General features: G+C 36.7%; 1 protein-coding gene across 1 annotated transcript in view; it reads right to left on the reverse strand.

Annotated features, from left to right (window-relative positions):
* Positions 1–16,502, reverse strand: part of LOC105380227 (SCY1-like protein 2) — a 124,658-nt gene that overhangs the window by 60,895 nt on the left and 47,261 nt on the right. Inside the window, exons 3-4 of the mRNA XM_048632577.1 lie at positions 5,785–5,919; positions 5,062–5,151 (exon numbers count right to left, since the gene is read on the reverse strand). Of these exons, the coding sequence (XP_048488534.1) occupies positions 5,062–5,151; positions 5,785–5,919 (225 nt within the window). The remainder of the gene's footprint in view (positions 1–5,061; positions 5,152–5,784; positions 5,920–16,502) is intronic.

Raw genomic sequence — 16,502 nt, forward strand, 5'->3', positions numbered from 1 at the left:
TAGATATAGACAGAAAGATAAAGATAGTTACCATTAAACTTATAAAACGACTTTTTCTACATAGGAGTTCAAAATATGTCTATCAGACAACCTTTGAATGGAAGATCTAGTGTAATATGGTACTTATCTCCATGTTCTCGCTATTTTGCATTTAATCTAATTTGGTTGGTAGCAGCACCTGCTACACAACTTTTTTATTATAAAACCTTGTGCTTGAAAACAAGATCTTTTCATGCACCTTCGTTCTTCTATCTTTTTATGGACCTTTTAAAATTTTCCTACCTTCAGGAGTAGTTTGATACTGATATTATTAAATAAACATATTAAATCTAGTGTGTGCAAATAGGTACGTAAACTAGATTTATTTAGTTATAAGATAATTATTACATTTACTACGTAGAGAAACGATATCTTAAATGTTTTTTTTTTATAAGTATTTTATAGAGTTGCTTCATTATTTGGGTACCAACCGTAGAAATATGCTAAAAACGGAAAACTTACAACATTCTTCATTCTGACACCAATTGCCTCCATTTTTTTTTAACTTTTAATAGGATATCTACTCAAAATGTTTACGTTTTAAATTGGTAGTATTCTGGTGCGCTTTTAAATGCAGTTCACTATTGCAGAAAGTGTTTGTGCAAGATTAAGTCATCATTTTCCGCTTTTTAGTAATTTGGTGCTTTTCTCAGTGGAACCTTTTCATTGCCCGTAAGTGTAGTTTATGAAAATATTCGTTGTGGTTTAAAAAATAAATACCTACATCTTTGAAATTTAGCAATGTATCCCCAAGAACCAATCATCGGTCGAGTAAACGAGTTCTCAAAATATCACCACACCTACAGACCTGGTGGCTGGATGAGGACAGTGGACGATTACGAGCTGATGATGAATCATTTGAATCGTAGATAGCACAAAACCTTCCGTGTGGAACTCTGACTCCGACTCGCATTTGGCTGTTTTTTTAACCGCCGACAAAAATGAGGGGAGTTGTAGGTTTAACGTGTATGTATATCTAAAATACACGTATATCTATGTGTCTGTATCTGTGATAACCGGCTGAACCGATGCTTTTTTGGGTCATAGTGTAATTATTGGCATGGAAGTAATAAGCACTACCGTAAGTACTTATTACTAGGTAATTTCCTTTCAATGTGATTGCTTTGTTAGTAATAATTCTGTTGCTACGGAACTCTGCAACAGATTAAACATCTCGAACGCGGCTTATTGCAGCAGAGGCCAGACCTTACTTGGATCAAAAGTTATATTAATATTAAATTTTTACTTAGCTAATGAAGTTGCATTTCGCCAATAAGGTGGAATTTCACTAAACGCTAAACGTATTTAGTAGCCTGCCAAACGTCTACTCGGCTACTAAATACGTTTAGCGTTTGGTGAAAGTCCACCTAAGTCTCAGTCTGGTCTCAGTATTTTAAACTCGAAGTTGATCGGTTTAAAATTCCTCCACTACATGTCCCGGGAAAAATAACGCGATGACGTAAAATCTAATGCACATTTAAATGCAATTATAACCTCGCGAAATGTATTTTTGCGAGAAGATAGGTAGTATTGGATTATTGGTCAGTGACATCCTGGACAAACTAGGACAGAGGTCGTGTACCCGGGATGTACAGGAATATTTTCAAAGCGTTTGTTGTTTTATACCTGACCTAGATATCAGTTGACAATAAAAATCTAGGCGAAATACAGCCCAACAAAGTTAAAATATCAAAGCATACTCATATGGGAATATGGATCCTGCGTTGATTTTAGTTCGAAAACCAATCACCGTAATATTTATTTTATTCCATAAAATAAAATCAATATTAAGTCATGCATCATTATGTAAAGGATAAAAGGTTATTTTACCTAAACGGGATATTTATGTATTCCAAAGAATTTTTGAGATACCTAGTTATGAATTTATGGTAAGCTAAGTATGACGGTAAATTTTAAAGATCTTTAGAAATTAATTTCGGATCTATTTATCATTGTATATCGTTCGTTTGAATACGTTTACTGTAACTAAAATTTCAATATTAATAGTTCCTTTGACAGATTTATCTTTTTCATAAACGCTGATATTTTATGTAAGGTTTTAAGATAAGCCAATCCTGTATTCAAACTAAATTGGAAATATAATATTAAAGATAATTTACATTTACTCAATATCATTGTATATCGTTCTTTTGAATACGTTTACTGTAACTAAAATTTCAATATTAATAGTTCCTTTGACAGATTTATCTTTTTCATAAACGCTTATATTTTATGTAAGGTTTTAAGATAAGCCAATCCTGTATTCAAACTAAATTGGAAATATTAGAGATAATTTACATTTACTCAAAGGATTATTATTTAACTTTGAATAATATTGACTTCAAACATATTTAATTTGAAAGAGATCGTATGATAATTTATTTACTTATTAAATGATTAAATACTTACTACCGTTCCAATTCCTATCGGATTGGTGGAATCTTTCAGTATTGTGAACATAACTTGGGAATTCCGATAATTCCAAAGATCTGAAATACACGCGTATTACAAAATTTACCTATTTGAAGTTTCTTGGAAATAACTTTGCAGTAATAAATCATTCAATCCTGTACGTATTAAACGTACCTTTATCCATTCAAGTACAATATTTATAAAATTAAATTATATACAAAATTTCCATACATAGGTAATGTATGGAAATTTTGTAATGTCGGAATAGTTGGCATCGTGCTACTAAAACTATGTTTTTATTATCACTTCGGGTTGTATTTTGAGGTCTATTTTTTATTATTATTCACAGTATTATCATTACAAGTAGTTTACTACTAACGATTTATGGAAATTTATGCATACAATCATTATACAGTTTTTCAAATTTGTTTATCTATTGATTCACGTAACAAAGAAAAGAAAAGAAACTTATACACTCACGGGCAATGAAAAGGTTCCACTACTCCTAAACTGAAAGGCTAGCTTATTGACGACTTGTACAACATTGAAGTACATTTAACAGAGCATCAGGATATTACCAATTAAAAACGGTAATATTTTGTACAAATATTAATTGAAATTTTTGAAAAAATTGGAGTGGTGACGGCATTTTGTGGAACTTTTTCATTGCCCGTCAGTGTAGTTTTTCCATTGTGATTATGCATAGCATATTTTTCTATTATTATCGCGTCATTTCATTACCAGTTGAGTAGCGCTGTAGGAGTGGCTAAGTGGAGTAATTTACCGCCCTATTTAGTCTTTGTATTTATAATCAAGCAGGACTTAGCATATATTTACATATACGCCCTTAATATAATGTGTATTACATAAATGAGGTTCTCAAAAGAAGCATTCTCGAGTAACCTTCCTATATTTTTTACCGCATGGTGATGCACCCTAGTTCTCACTTGTCACTGACTAGAAATAAAGAATATGAAATTATTTATATAGAATATTAAATATAGACGGTCGAATGGTGTAGTGGTTAGTGACCCTGCCTGCTGTGCCGAAGGTCGGGGTTCGATTCCCGGCTGGGGCAGATATTTGTTGAAAGACAGATATTTGTACTCGGGTCTTGGGTGTTGATATTTATATTTAGTATGTATCTATCTATGTATTTGTGTAGATATATCAGCTGTCCGATACCCATAACACAGGTTCTGCCTAGCTTGGGGTCGGATGGCCGTGTGTGAGATGTCCCCACATATTATTATTATTTTTATTATTATTTAGATTGTCCTAAATTTATAATATGAAGCGGTAAACTTAATGATTTCCAAATGAGCTTCCAAACAGCATCGTTATCCAACTAATGAAAAAGATTTAAAATACATAGACACTTCCATACCTACTTGTATAAAATACACTACCTGTCTCAAGCAACGGGGCAATTACTGTATTAAATAGGAGACACACTGGCAGCCCTTTGTCTCCGTCCGTTGAAACGTAAAATCCCGGGCTGAATCCCGGGCGACGCAATGGCGCTACACGACCGCCATAATCTCACTTGTTGCACGTAAGGAATCAACAGGCAGTAGCTGTATAACGGTTGTATATAAAATTCCGATGGCCAAATGACCCAGTTATTATTTGTTAGAGAGTCATAGCGGCGTAACGTTATTCGAGAGGCCGTTTGTATAAATCCTGGCATGTATATTACGAAATTCTTTAGAAATAAAAGCATTAAAGTTCAATTACACGATATTCTCTTACTTACGGCCAAGGAAAACGTCGTGAGGGAATCTGCGAATCTAGATCATAGATGTGTACCCTGACTGAATTGTAATCATTCAAAACGGCGAAAAGGCTCGCGACATATCAGTCGTTTGCGAGTCACCTTGGACTTTCCCTTCGTCGGGGTTACAGTCGCGAGCATTTATGTATGTATATAAGTACTTAATGTGTACATGTATGTTATTTGTTTGCCCGATTTATTGTGAAAGATACTGGCCCTTTTTCTACATATAGTGCTGTTTTATAGGTTTAATGTAACTTTAAAGTTAAAGCTAGGTAGATAATGGAAACGATACGTACGACCGTGAACAGTTGCGATAATGGATATACCTAGTTTTAATAACTATCCTTATCGACGATAGACATGCTAGTCACTTTCATAACTATTGCCTGCCTGAATCTAGAAAATCGTATGAAAGCACCTAACTACGATTTTGAAACCTCAGTAGATAAGTTATTGAAACTTGCACAAACGTAGTCAGCACTCCAACGCTACACCATCGCTAGTCTGTTCGTGATCACAGGATTGTTACATCAGCTCTCCAACTTCGATATAAATACGCATGAATCTGATTATTATTTTCATACTGTCGCGATTTCAAAACAATATACCATGCTCACCATGCGAGCATCTGTTTTTGTATGTAGACAATGAACACGGGTGTCTGTTTGTAGGTGTCCAGCCACCACTGGACGGTAGGTACGGTGGCCTGCGTCTAAAAGTATAAGTAGAGGCGGAGTTTTTAAAATAGCGATTCCTGATGATGAAGGGACCAGCTACATCTGCTATCTCCTCCAGGAAACCTTTGGCTGAAAGAATTGGGTGAATGTACTTACATGCCAAGTCAGAATGTTGTGCAGGCTGGCCAAGACGGGCTCGGAGGCGAAGGCCAGGGTGTGCTGCCCCTCCTCGATGCCGTGGATCACCTGTATGATAGCATCACATGTATATAGTTTAGCGTTTTAGTATTTTGTTATCTGTGTTTGTTTTAATGAATAATTTTTTATATTGCAATATTAGTGTTGAATTAGTGTCCCACTGCTGGGCAAAAGCCTCCCCATGCTTATTCCACACTCTTATTCATGCGAAGGCGCCCAGGTAGACCTAGGCTGAGATGGCGAAACGACGGACAGATTTTTGAAAGATTGGCGTCAGGTGGTCGATAAATTCGTGTGGAATTAATAAATATAAATTTATTATAAGGCCTACTTGTTTTCCCACTGCTGGGGAAAGGCCTCCCCTTTTATCTTCCACACCTTCGATCCTGTGCACCCCCAGCCCAGAAATTATCAAATTTGTCCAGGTCGTCCCGCCATCTCCGCCTCGGCCAACCTCTCCACCGGTGCTCGTCACCCGGCAACCACTCGGCACCAATAAATATCTTTAAAACAAATAGTGGCGTCGCACTGTCGTGCAGGAGGCAGCCGCCCTCGGCATGAGCTGGCACGAAGTCGAAGGCGTGGCACAGGACCGGTCAGAGTGGAATTCTACACTTCGAGCCCTATGTCCCTGATTAGGGATCCTAGGACCTGATGATGATGATGAAAACAAATAAATACCTCGAGCATCCTGGGGTGCTTCATCTTCTCGAGCTGCGTGATGCAGCCGCGGACCCGGTCGAGGACGGTCTCCTTGCGCTTGTTCTTGTAGATCTTGTCCGCCACGCGCTTGTCGAAGAAGAAGACGGAGCACTCCTGCGGACAATGGAGATATGGGGTTAGAATGGTTTATTCATCGTATTTTTTTATTTTATTTTAATTTATTGCATGGAAAGCCAATAGCTTTATACTAATAACCAAGTAACCTTATTTAAACATATATAGACAAAAAGCTAATTATAGGTTTTCGCGTAGGTATCTTTAGGGTGTTTTTATCGTGCAGATTCCATCACGCGGGGTAGCTTCGCACGTGTGAAGAGCTCAAGTGTTCTTTTCATAGAAGAATTTATTGTAACGCGTGGAATGTTATCGTAAGAAATACGGTTTTTGAATCGTTGGTTGAGTTGTTCATCGAATCTCATTATTTATAACATTTGCAACAATCGTTATCGTAAGAAATACACTCGACAGCAACGAAGAAGTTCCAGTGACATACCATCAAATCACTCATATAAACGAAAATAAAAAAACATAACTTGATAAAGAGAATATTCGAAAATCAATCAAGCGTAAAAAATAAAAACCATAATATTTTAATTTATAGGTATTCATATTCTCATTCCAGTTTGAATCTCTTTTCAGCTGCTACTGTGGCTGTAAATTTGCAATCTGTTGATTTGATTAAAACTCGGCAAATGAAGAGGGGTTTTATAATCGACAGCGTAAATGGATTAACTTCACTCGACTTGCTCCTTTGTAAAAGTTCCCACCGGCCTTTCGTTTGAATCATCTTTTTAGCCGACTTCAAAAAAAGGAGGAGGTTCTCAATTCGTCAGGTTTTTTTTTTAATGTATGTTCACCGATTAATCCGCCGTTTATGAACCGATTTTGAAAATTCTTTTTTTGTTGTATTGGGTTGAGCTCCCAGGTGGTCCCATTTTTTTCAGATTTTTATCTCACCCCTAAGGGTGGGTAAAGGGGTAAAAACAGGGTATGAATTTCCATTTTGGACATTATCCATTAATGACATTAACCGATTCTAATGAAATTAAGAACGAAAATATAGTTCTTATAACAAAAAAATATGATGGTGACCTTGAGCTGATCTGATGATGGAAACGGAAGGCAGTCAAGGGAACTCCTCAACGGTATATACTACCTAATAATTTAAGGTTTACACAAATTATATGTGACAGTACAAATATACCTAAGCAGGAACTGTTCTTTTTTGAAGTTGGTGACATATTTCTTATTATTACTTTGTCACCGCACCAACATCAAAAAAGAACAGTTCCTGCTTAGCACTAAGCTGCTTAGGTATATTTGTACTGTCACATATAATTTGTGTTAACCTTAAATTATTTCTTACATTTTAGTGGTTTTTTATTTTTTTTATTATTGTAACCTTCGACGCTAAAAGAGGGGTTTTATAAGTTTAGCGTATCTGTGTTTTGGCGTGTCTGCACGTGGTAGCGTAGCTCCAAATACAATTTATATAAAGGGTGACCATTAAGTATGATGTGGATACTATACACATAGATTAAGTAACGTGACTCAAGCTATACAATGTGCTGCAGCGTTGCACTGACTTTGTCAGTGGCCGGGAGTATATAAAACGTATGCCCAGTAACGAAATAAAGAAAGCCTCTATTCTACTATAATGTTTAAACATAAGTAAACGTTAACAACGATTCACTGTTCACTGATCCACGACTACTACGAACCTACACACAAATAAGCTCACAAAGCAAGCAATCCGCTTTTCGCTGAAACTCATCCTGTGCAGCTATAATTTTGCATACCGCACCCATACCTAGATATAAAAAAGACCAAATAAATAAACCTCTGGGATCGTGAACTTCTGTAGCATTGTAACGTACAGTTCAGGGAAACTACAAAGGGCTTTCGCAGACTTACTCTATGCTTACTAAAAACGAACGGACTAGAGCTGTCGTGCAATAGGCACGTTTAATACAACGAAATATAGTCGTGGCTCAAGCAGCAGCGCTCCAAAACTTGGTTTTTCATCATAATAGAGTGACCCCCCTGTGCGAAGGAAGCCCGAGGATTCTTCAAAGTGCACACGGCCGCGTTAAACCGACTGGAATATTCATAAAGCGGAGTCGACGTCGTGCCCGCGGTATACATTAAGTAGAAAATAACTAAACTTTCCCGCAAAACTTTTCTGTAAACGAGCCTTTATTTTCGAAATTAAATGAAGTACCTAGTTAAATTGATAATTGGTATTGCGTTAATGGACCGGAAATATTATGCAATCAGGTGTTGCTGTTGCTAAAATACAAATAACATTTGCGGCGGCTTTGTTGACTCAACAGTGTGATTTCAATCAAAATATCGTCTCATTCATATACCTAAACGGTGTACCTACACTATAGTTTTAGGTTATGTATTTTTATAAGTAATGGTGTATCAGAAACATAAATATTTTTTTGCTCTACGTTAGGAATAGTTAATCTTGGGCATGTTATTTTGTGTTATGAATTTGTGTGGCCATGAAAACGTATCCCATGTTCGTACACAAACATGTTATCTTGATTGTGTAAATGCAGAACATGCGTATGTAAGTAATAGCCTCATTAGCCGCATATGTATCTTATGAGTCGATATGTTGTTTTTCTTGATTTGTTTTTGGTTTAAGCGCTCTACACACTGAGCCCACCGCGCCGCCGACACGACCCGGCATCGGCAGCCTAAGGTATATAATTATTATAACCTAACCAACGTTAAAAACCCCCGACATTCAACAATAAAGTCACACATCTTTTGAACGGATGAACCGACTTTCATGAAACATGGCTAAGAACATTCGAGGTAACATTACCTATAAGCCTATGACCCTACAAAAACAAAACGAAAATCGGTTCAGTCTTTGGGACCCACGCTACCACAGACAGGTACACACGCAGATACGCCGACACATTAAACTTATAACTTTATTATAATATATTTTTTCGTCGTAGGTGAAAAAGAATCATGTCGGCAACATAACTCCTCGCCTGTGCTCAGTTGCACAGCGACACTCGAGCTTTTTTAGTGACAATAAAATTAATTTCTCATCTCAAGACGTGGGCAGTACTGCCATTGAACCAAATTTTCCTGCGTACAATAAGTAAAGCCATCGACAAACCCGCCGACAAAAAGTTGCCGACATAGAAGGGCGGCCCGGCGGGCTTAGTGTGTAGGGCACCGTATGTATGTATGTATACGTGTGACCTTGACAGAAAGCTTTCACTCCGTCAAGGGAATTTCTATTAGGTAGCCATTAAAATATCGTATTTGATGTTGTCGGTGTATTTACAGTAAAAGTAAATGGGATTTCATATTTTAACTACAGGAAAATGAAAAAACGCTTTCGCATTAGATTTATAAATTATCAGTCTGCCTTTCAGTATAGCTTGTTTGGGTTCCATAGTCAAATGTTAATCCATACGTATGGAAACAAAAATTCTGAGGTGCTATTTGAATTTTCATAGAAAAATTTAGGGGTTCTTCATGCTTAGAACGGAAACAGGTTTTTTTTTATTAGGTACTTATGCAATTTTTATGTGTAGGTATATTGTTTTTTATATGCTGAAACGAACGTAGGTTTACGCGCCGAAAAATGCGAAAGGTTGAAACCGCTCACCTCACCGTATAAATACGAAATCATTGAAGTTATACTTTTGTTTCACACCTTAGTTGTTCAGAGTGCAACAAATGAAGGTCTATTTTGAAAGGATTCCCTTCAGCTCCTGTCCTCATTCTTCCTCATTACTTGGAGCGCCTTCTTATACTGTTTGCTGCAACGCATGTAAATTGCAGGCCCTGCTAAAAATATTTTACTTGGAACAAATAAATAACGGGAGTGCTTTAGTGTTGTTCCAGGAATGAAAAGCTGTACCTAGTAGTCGTTTTAGCTGCGTAATTTAAAAGTTACAAACCCACACACATATATTACGACTACATGGTCACAAAAACGTGCATAATTTTAGTGAGATGAAATTTTAAAAATCGATAACTTATCGGTAAACTGATTGAGAAGGAATATTCTGTGATTGCCGTTTTTTCCACATACATTTACAGTTAATTAGTTATAATTTTGGTCATCTGGTGAAAAATAAGCCACACAATACAAGCGAATAGTTCTGCTTTGAACAACACGACGTAAAATCCAAAAACTGCACTAACTCTGTGCAGATACTCAAAACTTTGACCATTGTCGTTCCACTAGTTCGTATTAGTTGTGTAATTGTAGTGTGAATGTGCCTACTAACTCCGAATTTACGTAAGCAAACATCCAAAGCGTTGCTACGCTATTGCAGCCTTTATTCCAAGTGAATAGTGATGCGGTTAGCGCGGCTATTGGTCTCGCCGTGATGTGCCAGCAGCGGTATGCACTCGGGATAACTACTCGACTGCCAGTGGTATTGCTTCGTATTTAGCTCTAACTTACAAATAACTCATTGGTTTGTGCACTTCGAGGCAGATCGACGCCGCAGTCGTTTCAGTAGTTTGCTAATAGAAGCATTAAGTACATATACATGCACTGGCGAGCAATAAAAAAGTTCCAGTACCGTAGAATCAAATTACTCCTAAACGGAAAAACTACCTTAATGACACCGACTGCATTATCATACTTCCTACTTATATTATAAATGCGAAAGTTTGTGAGTATGTGTGTGTGTATGTTTGTTACTTCTTCACTTCAAACGGCTGAACCGATTTGTATGAAATGTGGTATGGAGTTAGCTGACACCCTGGATTAACACATAGGCTACTCTTTATCGCAGAATTCCCACGGGAAAACTTTTTAAGCGGACGTGAAGCTCGCGGGAACAGCTGGTTTAAGTATACATATTTAACCGCAAATCAGAATACTACCAACTGAAAACGTAAATATTTTTATCTCAAATGTTTGAATAAATTGGGATCGTTTGGTGTCGTCATTACACATTCTGAATTCTGAACTAAAGAAAAAGTATTTAAAATAAGTAAATTTCTGTTTTTAAATAGACGGCGTTTTTGCTGGAGATTCCTTGGTTGCAATATTTTATGGCTTAGGGCGTTTAGTAATAATAGCGGTCGAGCTTTTATGAGATATAATAATGTTTGTAAAAAGGAATGTAAATAAATAAAAAAATATCTATTTTCCCTTTCGTTTAGAATTTTATGATTTAATGAAGATCAAATGCACTAGGTCGGGTATTTTTTACACCGGTATGCTTTTGCTTGTACTGTAATTTGTAATTTGTAACTGCCTCTGTGGTCTAGTGGTAGAAGCTTCGCTTCACGACCCAGAGGTCCCGGGTTCGATTCCCGGGTGGGACCATCAATTTGTGTTTCTAAATTGTGGTTCTAAGTTTGGTTAGGACATAGAAGGCTGATCACCTGATGTCCGAAACAGTGAAACGATCCATGCTGTCGGATGGGCATGTAAAGCAGTCGGTCCTGCGCCTAGCTCTCTCCAGTCGTGTCGGTCAATCCGTCCCATTGGGCTATGAGAGTGATGGAACAGAGAGTGCTCCTGTGTACTGCGCACACACTTGGGCACTATAATCTACTCCTGCGTAGATGGCTGATCTCAATTGAGATTGGCCGCCGTAGTCGAAATTCGGCTAGGAGGACATTATTATTAATTTGTAAATACGTGCATATGATATTAAAAATAGTTATTTTACAGCCAGACATACCTAGGTGTTTTAATCCAGAGACTTCTTACAATTGTCAGTTTTTGGACAGTCAGAGCTTAATTAACTTTTTGCCAAAGCTCATTTTTCTATTTCAGAAAATTTTACTATACAATCCTGAACATCCAAGCCCGACCAATTCTAGAAATAACGGTACTGTATTATAAACTAATGATAATCATGGTAGGTGTATTATTGAAAAAGGATTTATCATGTAACACTAAAATGAATTTCATGTTAATGTGAAATACCTACTATTAACCTTAGAAATATCTAGGGTATCTAGATTATAGGGATAATTACAGCTGTTTTTCGGTTACTTCTGTATGTCATAGAGCTTTTTTATAAAAGTTATGTACCTAAGTATAATAGTCGGTGATGCCTTAATAGCTTTCATATAATGTTCCTATAGGTATGAAACATAAAAAGTGTTCTGTAGTAAGTCTGAACCTGTGAATATTGATAGAGTCCTGCAACTACATTTTGCAAGTTGCAACAGAAACAAGTGCCAACACCAAAAGCATACACATAAATGGGGGCGGCAATTTAATGATTGTTTTTTTAAGCTAACGTGGTACGTCTTATACTAGAGAAAGACATATAAAATAAAATGTTTTTTTGTAACATGTCAATGAAAGATAATAGATTATTGCTTTGTGCTTAAATAGAGGCGATTCGTTACGATCTGTTTCCGTTTTCATCCCTTATTGTTGGACTGTAACTACTTACATGTACCTATACAATCATCAATGTTGGTGTTCCGATGTCAATAGCCAATAATGAGAAGCACTTAGTCGAAGTAAAGTTATTGTAAGTGCGCAGTGCTCCATCTTCCGTGCAAAGTATTTTACATTTTTGATAAATTCAAACCCCCTTATTCATAAAAAAGTTACTGGACGTATTAACTATTGAACTGTTCTGTCCCTCTCTAACAGAAAACAATTTGTTCTTTGACAGAGAGTGACAAAACAGTTCAATAGTTAATCCGTCCAGTAACTTTTTATGAATAAGGGGGAAAGAGTACTTTCAGTACTCAGCATGTTTTTATTGCCTAGGTAACGTGTTATGTTATTCTTAAGTTTAGAATACGTTTTTTCTTCCTAAATCTGTATACCTATACAGAAAAAAAGTGTTATGCAGACTCTGGGAAATGGGAACTTATAGTAACCCTCTAATTCATAGACTGTATTGTAAATACAAAACCGTTGCAAATTGGCTTAAACTACTTATATACGTTAACTTTCAAATAAAAATAGTTTTGTAAGTTACACTATTGAACGCAACATGTTCTACTTCGTTCGAATGGGCGATGCAATTAGAGGCACTTGGTACTTGCCAGCTGCATTGTTCAATTAATTACTTTATAGCTACTCACCGAGAGTTCAAAGTAAAGCGTTCGGCTGATTGTGGAGTCAATGTTCTATAAAGTGGGGTTTACATGTTAACAGTACTCTTGGGAAGAGTGGATATTCGAATGCCACTAATAAGTGTGAGGACCCATTGGAGCGTTGCCCGTTCCTTTGCGATGGCGCGACGCAACGCACCAATGGGGCCTCACCCTAATGTGTAATCACGTGGCGTGTTTTGAAACTATACAAGGCCAGAACGCAGAGGTTGGGACTGCTCGCGTATATTTTCAAATTAAAATGGTGCCATGATTTACTTGAAAGTATACGCACTAATCGCGTATATTTTCAAGTAAGTTGGGCCAAAATTATGGCTTGAAAATATACTGCAGCAGTTACCACTGCGTACTAATCGTGTATATTTTCAAGCGCCAAGCGGCAATGCGAGCACTTGAAACTATACGTGATTAGTTACCAGGTAGCCCTTTTGAATTGTTGCTCTCTCTCTTTCTTTCATGCGAAATAGTAATAAGTCTATTGCTTTCTAAACATTGCATCATCATTCCGCACTAGGCATTAATTTCGTAACGTGTTTTTTGTTTACACCGTAAGTTAAAAAGTAAATTGATTTTAAACTGTAGAACTGTTGTTAATAGTAAAAATTATCTCATGAGAGGGTGCAGAACAATTAATAAAAGACAATTACGGTGAATTCAGAACTTGATGAAAAATATGTCTATAATAGGTCTATAGGTTAATACCTACTACACTCACGAGCAATGAATAAGTCCAAGTAGCAAAAAGTCAACACCAAATGACCCTAATTTTTTTAAACCATTAAATTTAAAATTTGATCAAAATTTACTATTTTAGTTGGTTATAATAATATTTTGATGCGCTGTTAAATGCACTTTAATATTGCCGACGGCGTCATTAAGCTAGTCTTATCCGTTCAGGAGTGTAGTAGGTATTACTCTTAAATACTCTTAATTCATTTAAATAATAAGATATTAGTAGGTATGCTTACTTGCAAGTATGATTGCTATAAATATCAATTTATCAATCAAATTAGAGCTTGTTCATCTTCATTTATTATCATTTTATAGGTATGACAGGCAGAACAAGTCAATTGTAGTCATTTACATTTACCGAAATAGTTAAGTAAATTAGAATCAGCATGTAGGTATAAATTATATGCGACAAGTACGCCAATCAAGCAATATGCGTAATAGCAATGTATATTTTCAAGTACGATACAGTAAATCCCAACTTGAAAGTATACGCGATTAGTACGCACAAATCGTGTATATTTTTAAGTAAAATATTTATTTTTTTCACTTGAAACTATACAGTGCTATAGATTGGCAAGTTTCTTGGCGACCCTCCTTGCGGGGTGAAAGACGTGGAGGGGACGAGGTACCCAAGACGACAGCGGGTAGCGGGAGGGTAGCGGGGAAGGGCAACGCGTGCACTGCATGTCATTGTTACGGCAGTCTCGGCCGCGCAGCCGAGGCGGCCACATGTCTTATATAGTCTGTCATAATTTGAGTGCGACCCACATGAGATCATTGATCCTGAGACCATTAGTCTTAGGAAGAGTGTTGAGGCCTTTTTAATATTATCATTATATTATTATTAGGTATCTATAATTCGTCAACAAAATAACGTTAAAAACAACAAATCGTATAATGTCTCAATATAGGGGCTTCTTGTAGAACAGCGTACCGGATCAGTCATGCTACGCGGCTAAAGGTTGGTACTGCGCAGTCAGATACAAAAAAGTAAACAACAAAGACGAAGAGTCCATATTATGACAGTGCGTCAGTTGTCAGTTCTTGTAACTAGGAAAGCAACCAAAATTTATGTGATTTAATGAAAGTAATTAATGAGCAAAACACAGAGAAAAATTACAAAATTGATGAAATTTTGAAAGAAAATGGTCATATCGTGCTTCGCCTATCCCCATACCACCTGGAATTAAATTCTATTGAACTTGTTTGGGGGTACGTGAAAGGCGAGCTCGCAAGAACGTCGATTGACTCTAACTTAGATAAAGAGATAAAAGACTTTGAGTTGCTTTTCTCTAATTATTCGCCTGAAAAGTGGAGAAATTGTGACGACCATGTCATAAAAAATTAAGACGAATATTATAAATCTGATAGAGTATTTGACGATGTATTGGACAGATATGTTATTGTTTATTTATAATTTAATGTAAATTAAACATAAAATATTATAGGTGTACACTGAACTAATATGACTGGCGTACTCTAGTACATTATACTTCAAAGTAGGTATAATGTTTTTTGGTTTTTGTCTTAGATTTATAATTGAAGTTAATGAAAACGATGATGAAGATGAGGATGACGACGACGATGAACAAGTTCAAACAGAGAGTGAACATGAAAGTGACATGGAAATTGATTTATAAAATAAAACACTTTTACATAAATAAATTCAAATTGGTAGATATTCTGAAGTCAAATTTTAATGCTGTCAAACTATAAATTTTAAGCTTAATATGACATTTACGGGAACACTCATAGAATAAAATTTTACTTACGTCCAATGATTTCAAAAGGAAGGATACGCCCTTCAGAACATTTTACTCAAACCTTCTTCATACAAGCAAAATAACTGCCATCTGTCATAATTTGTTGGAACTATCTCAGAGCCGAGCTACTTATCCTGACGACGCAACCTTGTACTTGCGTTCATATTTTACCGTCACCGGACAGTAGGTACATAATAATATGAGTGAGTTGCATGCGGACGTCCGTACAAGGTTACGTCGTGCGGCCATTGTAGACTTTGGTAGTAAAATAATTATCGCTTTAAAATGTGTTTATTTATTAATTAAGGATGATACGATATTCCATATTCCTTTTTGACCTTCGTATCATAGTTTTTGTAGCCTTTCACAACAAAAATAGGCATATTTACACAAGAAACGAAGACTCATCTCTCCGTCACAGACAACTGTCGACTGAGGACCGTTGGCCCTAAAATGTCTATTTTAGGGCCAACGCGCGGGTGCCATTTTCTTGAGTGGTTTGGCCTGTCCTTACGCAGTAATATATATGTCAATGCTTACGTCAGTAATAGTTACAAGCTATCGCGAGATTAATCCGGGCACACTTTTCTACGTGTGTAGCATGTCGTGCTACCTCGCCCCCGCCACTTCTTTCACCCCGCAAGGAGGGTCGCCAAGTAACTTGCCACACTATAGTACACTATGGGTGCGTTCTGGCCTTGTATAGTTTCAAAACACGCAATCACGTGACGTGATTCGAGCGCTCTCGGACAACGGCAGGCGATCAGTGGTATTCGATGTTCTGTTTTCATACCAGGGGACAGGTGTAAACCCAGCTTAAACCTTATCATCGGAACTTCCGACATAATGATAAACTATGGATCACCAATAATACAATACGACTAATTATGAACTAGGTACATACATGTACATATAAATAACTGAAAGTAAATTTTACGTAGTACGTAGATCTTTTTAGGGTTCCTTTCCAAATTGCAAAAAAAGAAGCAGTATAAATTTGTCACATTGACAATATACGCAAGGACATGCATATTAAGGGCCCGTACAGGGTGACGTGCCGCGCCAATTTTGGGTTTTCAATGCTCTTCACAC

This window comes from Plutella xylostella, chromosome Z (genome assembly GCF_932276165.1).
Source record: "Plutella xylostella chromosome Z, ilPluXylo3.1, whole genome shotgun sequence".
Taxonomy (NCBI): Eukaryota; Metazoa; Arthropoda; class Insecta; order Lepidoptera; family Plutellidae; genus Plutella; species Plutella xylostella.